The 17,889-nt window shown below is 58.5% G+C and overlaps 8 protein-coding genes across 8 annotated transcripts; 3 read left to right on the top strand and 5 right to left on the bottom strand.

Annotated features, from left to right (window-relative positions):
* Nucleotides 1–205: 205 nt before the first annotated feature.
* On the bottom strand, nucleotides 206–3,597 carry PEP3 (uncharacterized protein; the record flags this gene model as incomplete). The annotated part of the gene is made up of 4 exons (XM_060599823.1): nucleotides 206–613; nucleotides 649–3,390; nucleotides 3,423–3,547; nucleotides 3,579–3,597. 4 exons carry the CDS (start codon nucleotides 3,595–3,597, stop codon nucleotides 206–208), a joined length of 3,294 nt encoding a protein of 1,097 aa, XP_060456478.1.
* A 354-nt stretch (nucleotides 3,598–3,951) lies between these two features.
* On the bottom strand, nucleotides 3,952–4,824 carry CcaverHIS019_0400340 (uncharacterized protein; the record flags this gene model as incomplete). Its single annotated transcript, XM_060599824.1, has 3 exons — nucleotides 3,952–4,244; nucleotides 4,307–4,475; nucleotides 4,549–4,824. 3 exons carry the CDS (start codon nucleotides 4,822–4,824, stop codon nucleotides 3,952–3,954), a joined length of 738 nt encoding a protein of 245 aa, XP_060456479.1.
* Nucleotides 4,825–5,250: 426 nt separating this feature from the next.
* On the bottom strand, nucleotides 5,251–7,015 carry prp3 (uncharacterized protein; the record flags this gene model as incomplete). The annotated part of the gene is made up of 2 exons (XM_060599825.1): nucleotides 5,251–5,897; nucleotides 5,947–7,015. 2 exons carry the CDS (start codon nucleotides 7,013–7,015, stop codon nucleotides 5,251–5,253), a joined length of 1,716 nt encoding a protein of 571 aa, XP_060456480.1.
* A 264-nt stretch (nucleotides 7,016–7,279) lies between these two features.
* NdufA6 (uncharacterized protein) lies at nucleotides 7,280–8,051 on the top strand (the record flags this gene model as incomplete). The annotated part of the gene is made up of 3 exons (XM_060599826.1): nucleotides 7,280–7,570; nucleotides 7,665–7,729; nucleotides 8,006–8,051. 3 exons carry the CDS (start codon nucleotides 7,280–7,282, stop codon nucleotides 8,049–8,051), a joined length of 402 nt encoding a protein of 133 aa, XP_060456481.1.
* Nucleotides 8,052–8,122: 71 nt separating this feature from the next.
* RAD3 (uncharacterized protein) lies at nucleotides 8,123–11,087 on the bottom strand (the record flags this gene model as incomplete). Its single annotated transcript, XM_060599827.1, has 16 exons — nucleotides 8,123–8,479; nucleotides 8,518–8,698; nucleotides 8,732–8,761; nucleotides 8,799–8,875; nucleotides 8,912–9,362; nucleotides 9,399–9,468; nucleotides 9,506–9,930; nucleotides 9,966–10,062; nucleotides 10,094–10,217; nucleotides 10,256–10,372; nucleotides 10,408–10,527; nucleotides 10,581–10,754; nucleotides 10,790–10,867; nucleotides 10,905–10,951; nucleotides 10,993–11,003; nucleotides 11,041–11,087. The coding sequence occupies 16 exons, from the start codon at nucleotides 11,085–11,087 to the stop codon at nucleotides 8,123–8,125; spliced, it is 2,406 nt and encodes an 801-aa protein (XP_060456482.1).
* A 294-nt stretch (nucleotides 11,088–11,381) lies between these two features.
* On the top strand, nucleotides 11,382–12,156 carry CcaverHIS019_0400380 (uncharacterized protein; the record flags this gene model as incomplete). The annotated part of the gene is made up of 2 exons (XM_060599828.1): nucleotides 11,382–11,524; nucleotides 11,556–12,156. 2 exons carry the CDS (start codon nucleotides 11,382–11,384, stop codon nucleotides 12,154–12,156), a joined length of 744 nt encoding a protein of 247 aa, XP_060456483.1.
* A 141-nt stretch (nucleotides 12,157–12,297) lies between these two features.
* On the bottom strand, nucleotides 12,298–14,431 carry CcaverHIS019_0400390 (uncharacterized protein; the record flags this gene model as incomplete). Its single annotated transcript, XM_060599829.1, has 8 exons — nucleotides 12,298–12,365; nucleotides 12,401–12,819; nucleotides 12,857–13,245; nucleotides 13,389–13,542; nucleotides 13,582–13,697; nucleotides 13,743–13,803; nucleotides 13,841–14,155; nucleotides 14,199–14,431. 8 exons carry the CDS (start codon nucleotides 14,429–14,431, stop codon nucleotides 12,298–12,300), a joined length of 1,755 nt encoding a protein of 584 aa, XP_060456484.1.
* Nucleotides 14,432–16,025: 1,594 nt separating this feature from the next.
* On the top strand, nucleotides 16,026–17,689 carry PKAR (uncharacterized protein; the record flags this gene model as incomplete). The annotated part of the gene is made up of 5 exons (XM_060599830.1): nucleotides 16,026–16,157; nucleotides 16,224–17,068; nucleotides 17,103–17,190; nucleotides 17,231–17,489; nucleotides 17,535–17,689. The coding sequence occupies 5 exons, from the start codon at nucleotides 16,026–16,028 to the stop codon at nucleotides 17,687–17,689; spliced, it is 1,479 nt and encodes a 492-aa protein (XP_060456485.1).
* Between the last annotated feature and the right edge of the window lie 200 nt (nucleotides 17,690–17,889).

Here is a 17,889-nt window from a genome sequence, read left to right on the forward strand (position 1 = left end):
GCATTGACATGAGGTTGTCGACTGATATAGCTTGCCAACTGTCCTATCTCGGTCAGACATCATTCCGGGTGACCGCTTTGAACCGGCTCGGACCGTCGGGCCGGAAGCCATTCCGTCCACATTCCGTCGTCATCATCCGGTCAAGCCCGTACTCAATATATCCTCCAGCCTAATATTAGCATCTAGTGGAATGTATGGTACAACACTATACGGCCCAGTCCCCCGCATCCTCGCCCTCACGGACGAATGGCTTGTCAATCGCTGCAACTGCGCCCTCGCAAAGTGGGCAGACGGCCGCGACGAGGGCGTCCAGTTCGGCACGGGCGGCCTCAAGCCGACTCTCATCCTGGGGTCGATTCTTCTTCCCCCCAACCACAGCCTGGGCCAGCGCGTCGGGCACGATGAGCTCGCGCAGCCGGTCGCCAGCAGCGAGGACTCGGCGACCGGGACCGAGCAGGAAGTCGGCTGCCGAGGCCGTCTCCTGCCTGCGCGGGGTGGAGGTGCCGCTGAATTGTGAGGACAGGAGGCGATGGCCTGGCGCGTCCGAACGCACGAGCTCGTCCTGCAGGTGCAGGATGCGGCGGAGAGAGGGTGAAGGGAGGTACTCCATGGCCTGGCGTCAGCTCGTATACAAAGGGAACAGCGTACCATGGAGATGAGGCAGTCAGCGTGGAACGCGTGTTGGCACGGGAAGACGTAGAACTGGCGGCTCGTGATGCCCTGGCCGCAGCGCCAGCACTTGTCGCTCATCTCAACGGCGACGAAGCGCGTACTCAGCGCGTCAATGTCATGCTTGATGCTTTCGGCGGAGCGCGTCGCCTCAGCCATTTCGGCCTTGAGCTCATCGATGCGGGCCGAATAGTCCTCGAGAGCGCTACAGATCTCGGTCTTGAAGTCGTCGATGACCACAAAGTCAGGGAAGAATGGGAGGATGTCCTCAATCTTGACAAGGTCGGTACTTTCGAGGAACTTCATCGCGCTCTTGATGTCGCCCTTCTCCTGTACGACGTATTTGGCAATCTTAAGCCACAGCTTCTTGCGCAGCGGCTCATCGTCATCGGGCTTGTCGGCGTTGATCTTGGCCAGCTCAAGGTCGCCCTTCTCGAGCGCAAGTGCTACACTCTGCTCGTACAGGCCCATGCGGGAATAGATGTGCACGCACGGCTGGATGCGTCCGTGGGCTTTGCAAAGCCGCAGGGCGTAGTCGAGGTCGTAGTAGGGACGTTCAGTGATGGGGTCGTCTGGGCACGAGTTCAGGAAACGAAGGAGAGGGGCGTCGTCCGGGTCCTTGTCGCTCGCGTACAGCGTGAGTAAGAGGTTGTAGATGGTCGAGTCGGTCGAAGCCTGCCGGAAAACCACATGCTCGAGGTACCGCACCGCCTGGTTGGTGGGGAGCGGTTCCGAGCGCTGCTGCAGAAGAGCGGGAATGAGACGACGCGGCTCAAGCGCGACCTGTCGCTCCCACGCGTTGACCGTCTGCTTAGGCACGTTGCGCATGAGGATCGACGCGAAGCGATAGTACAGGTCGAGCGAGTCCTGACGGCTGAGGACATCGATGGCTTTGGTCCAATTTTCCTCCTGGATCCAGTGCTCGACAACACGGTCGTGGTCCTTGTTCAGCTCGGCGTAGTAGAGATACAAGTCCATGCGTCCGTGTGCGAGGATGAGCTCGTACACGACGCGAGGGTCGAGGTTGGCACGGTAGTCCTTGATAAATGTCCGCAGATCGTCCTCGACCATGTCCCGCTCGACGTGCAGAGTCTCCACATCGCTTGTAGCCGCCTCGGCCGCAATCAGGTCCTCGAGCGTGTTGCATTTGCTGAGGTATATCTCGAGGAGCCACGTCGCGATCATCATACGCTGCGTCAAGTCCTTCTTGTCGAGCTTGTCGAGCCGGCCGATGAGGTACACGCGCAATGCGTCTCGTTCGTCCGCGTCCACAAACCGCAGCGTCACGAATTCGAAGCTACGCGTCGACTCGGCATACGCACGTGCGGAGAGGATGTGCTTGCCCTCAGCGAAGAGCGCATCGCCCTGCTTGGAGAGCACAATGTCGCGCTGCGCGGGCGTCGCCGCGTACTTGAGCGCAGACGCGTACTTGCCACTCTCAAGCTTGGCACGCCACACGTCGCGCTCCTCTTTCTGCACGACGACCTCAATAATTGACTGGGTCGTCGACACCCAAAACGTGCGCGACACGGGGTCAGAGGAGAGACTGAGCGCCTTCTGCCGGGAGCTGAGAGGTAAGGGCTCGTCCCAGACGACCTTCTCGCTGAGCCTTGAGACGGCGACGATGCGGTCTGCGTAGAGGAAGAGCCAGTGCCATTCGGAAACAGCGCAGGATATAGGAACTGGGACCGGCGTCTCGGTGACAGGAGGCGCGTTGCGACGGAACGTCGCGGCGGGCGGAGCGTCGACGACCGGTGCTGGCGGATAAGGGAGAAGGGATGGCTGGTAGAGGATCTCGGAGGTCGGCGTGGGAGATAGCGCTGAGTAGTACAACCCCGCTGCTGTCAGCCAAGCGACCGCGGTGGGTGCGGGAAGGTCGGCTGCCACTTGTCCCTCGACGGACGGGATGAATGTGTGCAACTCTGACGCGGGAGGGTCGCCAGGCAATTCGTGGAACTTGGGTACGCCGTCGCGAACGGTGCGGAAGACCTCCTCAGCCCAGCCGCCACCCTTGCCACCTGCAAATGTGGTGCTCACAGGCGCCTGGACCTCGAACACTCTGTCCTTGGTGGTCCACACAGCCCAGGCGGAGCGCTCCTTCTTCTCCTTCCAGAACCCGAAAGCGATGCCGGTGACAGTCTCGCCGCCCTCGACGTGGTACACGACCTGGAGGTCGCGCTCAAGCTGCTTGCCCATAGGCAGTTGAACCTTGAAAATGTCGTCCGATGGGGGAAGGGGAAGGGAGAGGATGGCGCCCGTCGCGCAGCCTAGCAGCACGTCTGTCGGAGGTGGGGAGCTCGGATCGGTGTTCTCAGAGGGGATGGGGGACCACGCAACTGCAGTAACGTTCTGGCGGAGGCGTAGAGCGCGAGGTCGGCGGTTCTGCTGGCTGCTTATCCCCGCGACAGGAAGGTAAAACGCATCGCCGGTGGATGTGGTAATGATGAGATGACGCGCAGTGGGGTCGGCAAAGAGCGCCTTGATGGTCACATCGCGCAGCCCCTTGTCTGTCGGCCGGGGCAGGTCGATCGTCACCAGCTCGTCGGGGGCGTTCAGATCAATAATGACTACAGAGAGCGGTTGCGTCGCGAAGAAGAGCACGTTATTGGCGGCCGTAAGGAAGAGGATGTCGGCGGGTGGGGTGTACTGCACGGTGCTGAGGGAGAAGAGAGGCGGGAGGGTGGCGCTCACACGTGCTGTAGGGACGAAGCCTGTTTCAAGCTGCCATTAGCGACACAAGATATGTGACTCACGGCTCGGACCAGAGGCGACACCTCGTCGGCGTGGTCATCGCGCTCGAACCCTTCGTACTCGACGCCTGCGAGAGCGCTGGGCCTGGGCACGGCGCCCCGCCCGGGGCCAGCCGCATGCTCGACAACTGCTGTTAGCGGGGACGTGGGGGTACTCACAGTCGTCGAGCATGGACATGGCGATGTGTGATGAGATGTGAAGGGTGGGGGGATGGGAGATAGGAGGTGGGTTGATACCAACTTGGAACACCGGGGGGGACGACCAACGTCACAGTTCCACTTAGACACGGGAGCATTTTCGGAATGCAAAGGGGGGAGATGTGTACTCTATCTCTATATACTTTATGTCGCATTTATGAGGTAGTCGTTGAGGCGCAAAGGCCGCTCAGCGGGTTGGGTCTTGCCAGTTTTATAAAGAGAGAATGTATGAATATGCACTGTTACTAACTACGACGACCTGTGATGACAAGAAGGTTGTCCAATGTGCCAAGTGACGACCCACACGGCAGAGGACACCTATCTAGCCTCGCATTCACCAACGGTGTGCGATGCTGCTCTTGACACCATTGCATATGGTGGCCTTGGTGCTGTGGACGCCGTTGACGCCGTTGGTCTTTACGCGCATGCAGCCGTCGGTGCCGTTCAAGCCCTGGCAGCCGACGTTCGCACTGGCCATCACCTCCATCATGCGCGCGACCTTCTCCTTGAGCGCCGCGGCAGCCTTGACGCCTTCGAACGTCTCCACAACAGCAACGATCTTGGCGTCCACAACAGCCGCGACCCAAGGGAACAGCGCAATCTTGAGTATCTTGGCAGCGCGAGGTCCTGGGTTCAGCCTCGTTGCCTCGGGTCGCCTCTCCCTAACCAGCTACGTTAGCGCCACTCACCCATCTCCTCCTCCATCACCGCCACGAGAGCCTCAAAGATCCCCGCCGCGGCCTTGTAGGACACACTCGGGGCGCCCGTCTTTCTCTGCGCGAATGCGGCGTCAAGCACACCACTCTCGAGGGCGATGTGCGCGAGGGTCGCGTTGGAGCCAACGGCGCTGACGACGTGCTGGGTTGAGCGGCTAGCAAGCATAATGTGGGGAAGGGCGGAGAACAAGCGTGACAAGCAGAGAGGAACTCACATGACGTCCGGACAGCGTCAGACCCAGCTCGGCGCCGATCTGCAGCAGCACGACGCGAAGGTACGCGTCACCGCGCTGCGCAAGAATGAGGTGCTCGTTGCGCGCCCGCAGGACGGGCATGCTGAGCATGGGCGTGCGGAGGGCCAGTTCAAGTGATCCCTTGGAGACGGTGAGGAGTGGGAGGAGGGAGGGATACGCGACAGGGAGCGTTGGTGGATGGGGGACCTCCTTCCAAGACGCGGGGAGAGGACGAGGCGCGCGCGTCAGTGCTGGCATGGTTGTGGAGGGATGAAGAGGGCAATAGGAGATGGATGCCAGGGAGGTGGCAGTGGCGTTGTTATGTATCTGCCGTCTGGTGATGGCCGTGGCGAGGATGCGCCCTAAATCGGGTGCGCGTTGAGGCGAGATAGCGGGCCAATGGTTTGAAACTGCACGTCACATGTGTTAGTTCCCATTTGCGTCAGTCACCTGTGTCATGGATAGCATACATGTCTGCGTTGCGTAACGCTCGTCGTCTTCTAACGCTCGTCGTCTTCTATCGTGCGTGCAGAACGTTGACTGCTGAGGGATGCGTTGGTCTGCTCTGTTGGTCGCAACCCAGCCCTTCCGCTTTGGCCTCGTGCTTCGACCCTGGCACTGTAGCGCCTCCCAACGCGCCCGCAGCTCCCCTCCCATCCGCCAGCGCGCGCCTGTGCAGTTGCCTCAATAAACATCCCCATCCCAGTTCCACCGCTTCGCCAGGTCCCACAATCCCTCATATTTGGACCCAAGGAAATTCTTGCCCTCGCTGTCCGTCTCGGCGTGCCGTGCGCGGAAAAACTTGAACGTGCGCTCCGGAATTTCGCCTTCCCAGACCACCTCACAGCGGTTCGTGCTCATGTCTGGTCCATCCTTCTTCTCGTCGTCCCCTTCTTCCTCCTCGCTCCCACTGTCCTCGCCCAATGCGCGTGGCTCCTCGGTCCAGTCGATGCGCGAGGTCATGAGTTGCCGGTAGTGCTTGATCTTCTTGGCCACACCCTCCACCACTACCAAGGCAAAGTTGGGCGCGAAGATTGTGAGACCTGTGAGGAGGTCGTGCTCGGCCGTCTTTCGAACTTTGAACTTGTGCCGCCCGTTCGTCAGGTAACGGATGAGGTATACGCTCGCCTGGAGACCGTTCTTTGTCTCGGCTTCCGCGAGCTTGGCGTAGCCCTTTTCGCGGCGGTCTTCCTTGGACAGCTTGCGCTCGGTATTGTCCTGCTCGTGTTTTAGGGCACGGAGCTCGACTTCGCGAACAATGCGCTTCTCGAGCTTTGTCGGGTCCTGCACCGCGTCGGATGTGAGGACCTTCATCATGTTGGCAAGGCGAACTGCCGTTAGCTCTTCTCCAAGTATGAGAACTGGGTAAGGAGGACTCACCCTTTGGCGGGTCGGGGGGGATGAGCCCCATCCGCACGCGATCCTGCCGGTCCTTCAGCTCTGCCATGCGCCGCTGTCGGCGCATCTTCTTCTGCTCCTTCTTCGTGAGCATCAACCCGCGCTCGGGTTGGCGCCGGTCGCCCGCCGCCGTAATGGCAATGGGGTGCTGAACAAGATGCGTCACCAAGCTCTCGTTGTTCGTATCAATATACTCTAGCGCCTTAGGCAGGTCGTCGTATCCCGTCCCCGAAGGCATAATCGCCTCGTCCCACCACTCAACAGCCGGTGGTGCCTGTCGCTTCAGGCTACGCTCCAGCACGTCAAACTCCGAGTCGAGGCCGGCCTTGCGCGACTGCGCCGCAATACGCGCCTTGAGCTCCTCGAGCTTGATGTCGTTACGCAGCTGCTCGCCCTGCTTGATGTACTTGCCGGGTGTGCTGAATGCCATCTTGCGTGACTTGCGCACACGTGCAGGCCCGGGTCCTGCACCTTGTTCCTCGGGCCCGATCCCCGGCATCGCCGTAGAGATGTACGGGTTCGAGATGCTGATCGGCGTCGGCGCAGCCTTGGCCGCCTTTGCAGCTGCCTCCTCGACGGCGGCGGCGTTCGCCCGGACAGTCGAGAACTTGGGCGCCATGGTTTTGTACCGGTCACGCATTGCGCGCTTCTCGTTCTTCTCCTGGGCGGCTTCGACGTTATCCGCCATGAGGAGCGGGTGCAGAGCTATGCCAGTGGGCTTGGGCTTGGGCAGTGGCGCAGCTGGCGCAGCGGGCCCGGCTTGCTTCGAGCTCATCTCCGCGTTCCTTGCTTCAACGCGCGCGCGCGCAGCCGCGATCCTGTCACGAATGTTCGGATCGACTTTTGCTGCTGGCTTGGCCGGGGCTGTAGAGGAGGAGGAAGGTGGCGGCGCGGGAGAGTTGGAGCCTGAGGCGGCACGGCTACCAGCTGGAGTCGCGCTGCCGGAGCGTCCCTCGATCGCGGCTTTGCGCGCAGCAACCTGTGCGCGGATGGCCGCAATGTCAAGCGCGGCTTTTTTGGCGGGTGGCGGACCATCGTCGCGTCTGCTCATGGCGATGTGTTTATTGTGTTATTGTGAGCGTTGAGGTTGTGACGTCGAATTCGAGTGGTTAGGTGGCAAATAGAGTAACCGCCACACCCATAGCCACCCCTTATTCCCGCCAGACCTTAGGTTGTGGTTGTAAGGGGGACTCGTACGGTGGGGACGGGAGCAAATCCGGTGGCCTCCAACCACATCAGACTCATTCCACTAAGGGGCTATCAGCTCCGACCACTCCGCTCATCACCACCGCTTGCCAGTCCGACGCCGCTCGCCATGGCCATGCAGACCCCCACCTTCCCCACGCGCCTCGCAAAGGCCGTGAAGATTGCCCGCACCCAGGACGAGGCCCGCACTCGCGTCCTCTCCGCCTACCGGCACTGGTACCGCAGCGCGCCCGAGATCTGCGCACTGTACGCTCTCAACGTCAGCCCCAGCGCTATCCGGCTCAAGATCCGCGAGGACTTTGAGAAGACTCGCCGAGTCACTGATCTCAAGGTTATCAACGTCCTCCTCCACAAGAACTGGGTCGAGTACCAGGAGACGATGAACTGCTGGAAGCAGGAGGTAAGCACAACTGAACAGCTAGGGAACCAACGCGGCGAGCGGAGGCTACTGGCTGCTCAAGGAGGAAAGATAATTGGACGAGTGCTGACAACAGCCGCACCTCATGCACTGGTTCAGGCCGCTCGAGGAGCCCGCCAAGCCCGAGACGTTCATGGACAAGTGAGTTTAGAGAGCCAGGTTGGGCTCGGAGAGGCTGGAGATCGACGGGAAGATGGACCGCGCTCCCAGATGACAGAGGACTGTCCGGAATGGACGATATCTTCTGCAACGAGGTCCATTGTGCTCGCGCGTGCGCATTCTGCGGTCGCAGAGCTTAACGCTCATTTATGCTCCCCCAACACGTTCACAACAGCCAGCATTTGATCTTGGATCAACAAGCCTCTCCTGCCTTCATTCCCCTTCCTGCCCTCGTCTGCAATGCACGCTAACGCTCAGGTTCCTGGCAGGGCGTGACGACCCCAAGCAGGTCGGCTCGTTCTAAATCGGTTAGCAATGCATAGATATCAGCAGGAGAGAGTGGCTAGTGCTACAAGGTTTCATCTCGTCGACCTCTCACACATCCTCCGGGAAGTCCACCTCCGCCAGCACCGCGTCGTCGATGTCAAAGTGCTGGTCCATGTCCACGTCGGCGTCGTCAACCCCGCCGTTCGCCTGCCGCCCAAACACCTCGTCGGCTTTGGCGCCTGCGCGTTCCTCCTCCTCCTTCTCTTGCTGCTGCCGCTCCTCGATGTCCTCGACCGTCCACAACGAGATGCCCGTCTTTGTGTGGTCGAACGGCTGCGAGATTTGGCGGATAAACTTCTTGGCCAGCACCACGGCCATGTCAGTTGACAGGTTCGAGTGGGCGTCCGTGATATACTGATTGATCCAGCGTGGCAGCTTGGATCGCTTGTCCTGACGTGCGAAGCGCTGCTGTCAGCTATTCTGCGAGAGTTCGTCCCACCCACCCTGTCGGCGAAAATCATGAGACCCCAGTCAGTCTTTCCACGGAGGACACGCCCGACACATTGTGCGGCGTGACGCATGGCGTCGAAAGTGAGGTAGTCATTCTCGCGGATCCTGTGATTGTCGCGCAGAAACTCCAGACGGGCCTTGAGGATACGGCTCTCGGTGTACTGGTAGGGGATACTGTTGTCAGCCGAGGCGGGTAGACTCATTTACCCAAACATGATGACAGCGCGTCCATAGTTGCTGCACCAGGTCAGCACAATAAGCGCCAGCTACCCACTGGTCAAAGTCAATGCCCTCAGACACCTTTCCTCGAGCCACGGAAAGCAGGACGGCTCCTCGCCCATTGTTGCAGGCCTGTTTGTCAGTGGAAGCCCCCGACGCCCAGCTAACCTCGCGGTAGTTCTTGAGTGCAATAGACGTCTCCATGGCGTCTGGCGTCTCCACGAACAGGAGCTTATGCTTCCACACTTCGCTGAGGATGCCCATATCGTACCAAGCGCTGACAATGGACTCCATGTACAGGTACGATGGGAAGAAGGCCACGATGCCGTCTGGCACGGTCTTGGACAGCTCGATGAGAATGCTGCCAAAGTTGCGCACCACAGCTGGGTCGTTGCGGACTTCGAAGCGAGACGAAATAGGCACTTGGTCTGAGCCACGCGTGATGACCATCGGCAAGAACGCGTTGCGTGCGAGAGTCATCGGGTACGATTCCTGGATGACGGGTTGGAACTGCAAGATCTTAGGGTACATGTCGAGTGGAGAGATTGTTCCCGAAGTGATGATGACGCTGCCGAAGCGCTCGAAGACCGGGGCAATGGCCAGGGAAGGGTCAAGGCAGCTGCGGTTGTCAACACCTGGTGCAGAAACTGCTCACGTGAAGCGGAAAAGAGGGTTGGGCACGGTGGCGTGCTCAGTCTCGTACGGCTCGAGAATGAGCAAGAAACCTGACTGTCAGCCTCGTCCAACATCACAAGACCTCACCCTTTTCGTACGTCGACACGAGAGTGCCGAACGTGGCAATCTTTTGCAGCGCAGCGTGCTCCTCGATGTTGGTAAGTTCCAGTGTGCGGATGAGGTTGCTCAAGCGCTCAGAACAGAACTGAAGCGGTCGTTTCTCGATGAACGTGATCTCCTTCAAGTGCGCGAGGAAAGATACAGGCGTCTCAGCGACAACGTGAAGCACACGCATGCGCGTTTTCAGATACTCGATGAACCGCTTGAGGAACGCAATAAAGTGTTCAGCCTTGCGGATGTTACCAGGGATTGCTCCCTCAATCATGTCATTGGTGAGCACAGGGTTGGCGAGCATGTCGTCTTCGGGGTCGTGACGGTCATTGGAGACGCGTAGGCCCTCTACGAGCTTGTCGTATTCCTCCTGTAGCTTGCTTGCATCCGTCTTCTTGATCCTGGCGTCAACTTCCGGCACCAGAACTGAACTCACTCGTCGACCTTGTCCCCGATCGTCGCAACACTGCGCGCGGCTGAATCAAGCATGGGCCGCGTGAGGTCGATGGACAACGACTCGATACAAACGTTATCTGTTGTCAGCAGAGCAGGCATCACCCTCACCAATGTTGTGCGCCTCGTCAAACACGACAATGCACTCGGCATTGAACTCTACCGATACCTGCTCCGCGACCTTCGGGTCGAGAAGGTAGTGGAACGAGTAGATCATCACGTCGACAAACGGCATCTGCAGTTAGCTTGCATGAGCATGCCAAAACCACTCACCATACGTCGGATGGTGAAGTACGGGCACACGCCCTTTTCCTGCCCGTACTTCTTGACGTCGTCGAGTGTCCACACGCCCGGTGGGATGAGATTGCCCGTCTCATAGTTGTTGAGCTCCTGTCACAGTCAGCCAACTCGGCGCCACAACCTACTTCGTGCCAGCTGCACAGCGGCACACTGCCAGGGTCGGCGCGGCCGCGCTCGCAAGCATACGACGACGTGAGATCGCGGCACATGCTGTCCACAACCTTGCCCTTCTTCTGCTTGTTCACCTAGATGTCAGCCATTTCGTGACGACAACAACGACGACAATGACGGTACTCACATCGGGGTTCAAACACAGGTTCTTTCGCGACGTAAGACCCAGTCCCCGGAACTCGCCATCGTCCACACCCTGCTCCTGGCGGAACTCCATAAGGCGCTTGAGCTCGGCAAGCGCCTTCTCAATCTCTGGCACTGTGCGCGAGCAGTAGATGAGTTTGCGCTTCTGGGGGTAGAACTGGTGTCAGTGATCTTGGCCATTCCACGGCTCACCTGTATGTAAGAGACGATGAGACTAAGGAGCGAGACGGTCTTGCCTGTTCCCGATGGCATCTCGAGCACGCAATGGCCCTGCTGTCAGCTAGAGAGCAGAAGTCATGTAGCTCACGCCAGCGTCCAGCGTCTTTTTCAGGTCACACATGTACGAGTACTGCTCTTCCTGTCAGTTACATCCCGGAGCGTGTTAGCGGACGTACCGGGGTACACCCTGGGGTCAGCTAAGGCAGGGGAGGTAGGGTACTCACCGGTCGTAGGGGAAAAGGACCGGGAGGTCATCGATCATAAACTTCATCGTGGCAGTCTTGAGGGAAGCAAGGCCGCCGCCAGGGATATAATACCTCGAAACACAGCTCTTGATACAGTGAGGATCTCAGAGTTTGGAGTAATGAAACGAAGAGATGGTGACAAAGAGAATCTAGATCGACTTGCAACTTGCAACTTGGTACAAGATAGTACAATCAACCACCTCCACTTTTGCCTCTGACGCAATTTACTCCCGGCCTCCACAATCCTCCACTCGCCATGTCCGTTAAGCTTGTTGCTGTAATCACCCTCCGTTTCACCTATTCCATATATTCCATCTCCCATGACAGGGCACATCCCAGATACCGGGCCCTGGTCGCGCGCCCCACCCCAGTCCTACCTTTCTCTCACAGAATCGCAGGAAGCCGCGCTGCGAGCGTACCTCGACTCGGCCTCCCTCGGCCTTGAGCGCGACGAGCGGAAACAGTGCGCCAACCCGCCTCTGAGCTAACATCAGCCGCCTTGCGCCGCTGTCATCTCTCATTTCTCGTCTGTTACCGCTGTTCCAAGCGATACTCCAGCTCCCAGCGCGTGAACCGTGGGCGTCCACCCGCGCAGCATACCTCCTCGCTTTAACCGCCAACGCGCCTCGTTACATCCAGAAGCTCCCGCTCATGACCGTATCGGACGGTGTGGACGAGACTGATCCCGACGTGTGTGCTGTCATTGCGGAGAAGGCGGGAGAGACGATGCAGGGCGTCCTCGATCTCCTTGGGATCATTGAGCGGGGGTGGATTGCAGTGCTACGAGGCGAAGGATGGAGGGCTGGGGAGGATTCCACGGGAGGCGAAGCTGTGGAAGTCGAAGGAGGCCAGGGGATCGACCAGACATCCAAGGTCCGCCTGCGTTCCGTTATCAACCTCGCGCGCGAGAAGATTCTTTTGTGGGCAAGGCCATATGGGTCATTCGGCGGCGAGTCCATGGGCCCCGACGGCGTCGACGGTGAGGTGCATACAGAAGAGGAGCGAAGTGGATGGGAACAGCAGATTGTCGACATGTGGAAAGGGATATTGGAGGAGCTGGACAGACAGACACCCCCGGAAGAAGAGGTAATCTAGTGTCGATAGAGGTGCAATGCATACAGGTGGTTAGGCGACAATGGGTGAACTTGAACATGGAGAGTCTATGCCACAAATGCTCTTCCCCTCTTCCTTCACTCCTCCTTGATTCCTTCCTACTTCTCGATTCGCACTCAAAACCTAACTCGTCGCGATGCTTACAGCATCCTCCTTCTTCTTCTGTAGGTGGACCTTAAGGTCACTCCAAGCTGTGGTCAGCACCACTTGTGAACCAACGACTCACCGCCTCCCACCCGCACCATGACCTTGACTCGCCTAGGTGCGCCAGGCGGCCCGCGCCCGGGCAGCTCAAGCAGCTTGACGCTCGTGCTCCGCTCTCCCCCTCCGAAGACAAACTCCCCCGCCCACGGCTCGCCTTCCGCCTTCCTTTGGCCGCGACGCAGAGGCGGGTCCAACCTCCTAATGAGAATGTTGGGCTGCACGAGGTCGATTACCTTTTGCACCTCCTGATCCAGCAAGTCATACTTGCTCGGAACGAAGGGCCTGCCTGGCACTGGGAAATGAGAGGAGACCACTGAGCCGACGGACATGCGGGACAAGGGTCGATGTGGCATGGACGGGGCTGGCGACACGACGCGGAAGGCGGACGGTGGCACCCTCCCAAGTGAGGCCCCGAACGATTGGCGGCCCGCTGGTCTTGGCCTGGTCGGTGTGCTCGGTACGCTCTTACGTGGCGTACTGTGCGGCATACGCGGTCCGGTCGACCCAGGAGGAGAGGGAAAAGTCGGGCTTCCAACACGGCGAAGAGAATGCGTACCGAACGCAGATACGATGCTCGCCTGGCTCGGACGTCTTCCGATCGACGCCGACATCCCCAACGAATTCTGGCTCCCTTGGCTCGGGCGTCTTAGAGCAGGCGGGGTAGTGGGAGGGTCGAACGGCCGGGTTGACGCGTTCCACCTTGGACGATCTAAAGGAGAGGTGACAGGAAGAGAGGGTCGTGACTGGATTCGCCTCACAGAGCGCTGGGCGTTGGGCGTGATCGAGCCAGTCCTCGGAGCTGTCGGGGGAAACAACGATTGCCGAGCAGTCGGTAAAGCGGAGCCAGCGCTCAACACTCGTTGTAGACTGTAGAGTGGGGGAGTGTCTGCCTTCGAGATCGGGGGCGAGTGCATGGGTGAGGTGTAGTGTGACCGGTCGTCTTCCAGCATCTCAACATTCTCCTCGAAATGTGGATGATCTGGGTCATTCTGCGACAGGACGAGTCTGACCTTGTCGTCAAGGTGGCCGAGCTGGCGTTGCAGCGCGCTCCATCGTTGCTGCATGTCCGCGACACGTCGCAAAGCTTCTCCGTTCTTGACCACGCGCTCCGCGACGCTCTTGTCCATGATGCGCAGAATCTTGTTGACACTTGGAACATATGCGCTAGTGGTCAGCTGGCCCCGTTGATCGTTGACGACTCACACTTTCAATCTCGCATGTCCAGCTACAAGCCTTCGTAGTCGCTCGATGCTGAGCTTGCCATCTGGTGCCGACATCGGTACCGGAGCCAAAGACGACAGGATCCGCCCAACGTACGACTGTCCATCAGCGTGTGCATGGGGAGGGACAAGGTCCTCGCTCACTGTCACATCCTGGAGACTGTTCTGTAATGGATCCATCATGTCCTGCGCTTGATCTGCGGTACTGGCGTCAGATGTCTCGTCATGGAAGAATGACATACGTGCGAAAGCGGATGAGCCATGGGTCTTCTTGCAGCTCCTGCTTGAGCTGTGCGTGCTGGGTTAGGACCTTGGTCCAGTCTGCTCGAAGGGGGGCAAGCACACCTGAGGGGTCGCTCTCCGGGCCGACCTCGAAGGTCGACATGCGCTTGCTGAGAGCCTGGATCGAGTCTTCCAGTTCCGACAAAAGTCCGTCCAATCTGGTAGCATGGCCGGATCGGGCAGACGGGGAATGGCGGAGCTCTTCGATCTCGTATATCTTATCGAGGAGGGTAGCGACCTCTGCGTGTAGGTTTTCAGCTTCAAGCAGCAACATCCTGCCAGTTAGCACCAGTGCAGGCCGCACGGTCCTTTACGCACGTGAGGTCCGTCCCCCGGGACTTGCGCAGAATGGACCGCGACGGGCGCGGCGGCGACTCGTCCGAGCAGAGCCCAGCAGATATGGACGAGGATGACTCCTCTCCAGAGTGGTTGGGTACAACGGGCAGGGACGCCGGTGCCAATGGGGACGACGTCACGGGCGCCGTCCTCGCGGTCGAGTCGAGCCTGTGCTGGTCTTGCTCTTGAGCAAGGTCATCCTGACCGAGCTGCATGTCGGCGAAATCAACGGCCAGTTCTGCTGTCGTTGGCGACAACTCGAGAGTGGTTGCCATAACAAACGTGACAGGCAAGCAGGCAACGTTTGGATAAATGATGGCAAACGACACGTCCAAGTTGGCAGTTGTGTCCGACTTCTGGAGGAGGCAGAGCTTAAACCTCACCAACAGCGGTTACCATAGCTGGAATCGTGTGGGGTGGTCCTGCGGGGTCGATTAGCGAAGAACTCGAGAGGAAGGAAAGAAAGGGAAGAGTGGGGGATATCTGAGCGGCAGGTTTGGGACCTGTGGACGCTAGCGGCCGGTCTAAATGGGGACCCAAAGGGACAAGGGGCCAGAGATGTGAGTTGAGTGCGACGAGGAGCAAGAGAAGCCAAGCCTACAAACCAGATTGTCTTTTTGGACGCGCTGATGGAGCTATGCGTCCAGCTCTTGTTTGCTCCCAGCTCTCTTGTTGGTGGGCCTTGATACCGCGTGGACGAGAAAGAGGTGCGCGCAAGGTGGCGTAGCGGAGAGTAATGAGAGGCACCCGGATAGGCAGGCACGTTCAACGGCCTGTTTTGGCACTCTAGAGCCTCCCACGAGTTGGCTGAATGGGACCAAGTTGTGCAAGAGATCAAGGCTAGAGTGCGGTAGTGACGGTGACGATGGCTAAAGTTGTAGTTGAATGTGATGAGATGAGATGGGATGGGATGGGATGGGATGGGGAAGAGATTGTGCAAGTGGTTGTATGTTGATCTGTTAGTGTGATCAAAGGAACATTAGAGATCACCCATGACCTATGACTTAGGGAGTCGACCTCCCGAAACGAACAGGCTGCCCTCACCACGCACACAGCGCACGCTGAGCATACTGTAACCTTGTTCTAATAAACAAAGGTAATAGATTAGTAAAGCTACAAACAATGACGTGGGGATGATTATAATAATGAATGGAATGGGACGGGAGTAGAAGTGAAAGTGAATAGGGAAAGGTACAATAGAGAGTCTGAAGAGGATTGCGTCATTGGTCACTGGCTATGAACTACTGCCCACTTGAGACACAATACACACTTGTCAGGTGGCCCCCACTCCCTTAACCCTACTTGTACCCTCTGCCCTTGCACCTTGGTATCTAGCATTCAATAATCCATACCCCCCCACCTCACCCCCAAGCTAATAGACAACATAGTACAGCCATCACACACTCACTCAACTACTCCGTCATCCCCTCCCCTCCCACCCATCCCCCACTTGGACTCACCCCATTCAAACCCCTACCTAACCCACCTTGCCTCGTCTCACACCCATCACCATCACCATCATCACTCTCACTACCTACCTTCCCCGCTCTCTTTCATCCATCATCCATCATCCATCAACCATCAACCTCAATCCATCATCCTTCCATCCTTCCATCCTCCTTGCCATTATCCCAGCCTTCCTCGCCACTCTTCCTTCCACTACATTCACCTCCACTTGTCATCAACCCCGGATCATCACTTGCCGCATCGCGTGTTCACTTAACCCCCTCGCACAGCCCCCACCATCCCCTCTTGCCCCCAGCCGCTTATCGCCTTCCTTCTCCTGTTTTCCCACCCAATTGACCGGCCATGTCGGGCGCCAGTGCTAGTCCCCAGTACCAGAACATTCTCAACGACCTCAACAGGGACGTCGCTAGGCAGCAACCATCCGACCTTCTGCAGTTCTGCGCAGACTGGTTTCAGGACAAGCTGCGTGACGAGGTGAGTCAATCTTGCTCCTTGACGAAATGCAATGCTTCAACGAATACATCCAAGCTGACGTTGAAGCGCACATCCTCGAACCCAGGCGAGGTAGTCAACTTTGCCAAGGGCCCTGGAGAGACTTCTCCGCGTTCCGAACTCCTCGACCCTACTGACCGCGGATCTAACCGTGGTATTGGTGCTGCTGCCATGGGAGGTGCTGCACTCGGAGGGGGAGCGGCGGCTGCTGGTTTGTTTGCATCGTCATTCGGCGGCCACGATGTGCCGGACAGGGCCGCGAATGACTCATCGCCGTTCGGGGAGCCAACGGACAAGAACTTTAATAGCAACTCGCCATTCGGCCCCAGCGCGCAGACCCCGTCGGCGCCTGTGGGCGTTCCTCGTCCCCCTTCCCCTGAGGACGAGGATGAAGAGGAGGACAGCGATGACGAGGCTCCTCCCATTCCGCAGTACGCTCTCGGCCGTCGTACCTCGGTGTCTGCCGAGTCACTGCAGCCGTCGCACCATTCGAAGAAGTATGACCCCGGAGCAAACGCATTCATCGAGGAGGAGGACGAGGATGACGAGTCAAGCGGAAACGCCATACCGACCTTCCCCAAGACTCCGGAGCAAATTGAGCGGATCCGTTTCGCCATCAAGGACAATTTCCTGTTCAAGAACCTCGATGAGGAGCAGGAGATGGACGTGCTCACAGCCATGCGCGAGGTCACCATTCCCCCGAAAGAGACGATCATCCAACAGGGTGATGCGGGTGACTACTTCTACATTGTCGAGGACGGTGAACTTGAGGTCTTTGTCAAGAGGGACGGCCAGCCCATCGACTTTGCTGCTGGCGACTCTGAGGCACTCGGCAAGCGTGTGGTCGTCTACCACGAGGGCGCTTCTTTCGGTGAACTCGCTTTGATGCACAAGTACGTCACAAATGAACTGCTTAGCTAACAATAGCGCTCCTCGTGCGGCGACCATCGTCTCCACGACGCCTTGCACTCTGTGGGCCCTTGACCGTGTCTCGTTCCGCACCATTCTTTTAGACGTAAGTTGCGATAGGAGGAGCCCATGAGCTAACCAAACAGCACACCTCTCGCAGGCGCCGCGAATACGAGGCATTCCTCGCTGCTGTGCCCATTCTGGCGTCGCTCAAGCCCGGGGAGCGCGCAAAGATCGCCGACGTGCTCGAGTCTCGCTCGTTCGATGCTGGACAAGACATCATCCGCCACGGCGAGATGGGTGACGAGTTCTTCCTGATCGAGAGCGGTACCGCTGAGGCCATCAAGCTCATTGATGGCGTTGAGACCGTCGTCAAGAAGATGAGCAAGGGAGACTACTTCGGTGGTGAGTGGATCCGCCCGATGTACAATTCAGAGCTGACAATGACAGAGCTTGCCCTCCTCAACCGCCAAACCCGAGCCGCGACAGTTCGTGCGTCTGAGAAGATTCGGGTCGCGGCTCTGGGAGAGCAGGCGTTTACACGTCTCCTTGGTCCTGCCAAGGACATTATGGCGCGCACGGCTGGCGAGCGATACGGCTGGTAAGGGTAGAATGTGAAAGAAGTCTTGTAGGAAAGCGTAAGAAGTGTCTTGGCTATATGGCTATTGAAATATTGATTGAAATATTTTGATTGATTGATTGTGAGCTGTGAGATTGTGTGAGAGAGTATCAGATCATATATCAGAGTAGGATGTCGTTATAAGGTACAGTGAGTTGTGATACGAATTTGTTCCCGTGTGGGGCC

Source organism: Cutaneotrichosporon cavernicola, assembly GCF_030864355.1.
Source record: "Cutaneotrichosporon cavernicola HIS019 DNA, chromosome: 4".
NCBI classification, from domain to species: domain Eukaryota; kingdom Fungi; phylum Basidiomycota; class Tremellomycetes; order Trichosporonales; family Trichosporonaceae; genus Cutaneotrichosporon; species Cutaneotrichosporon cavernicola.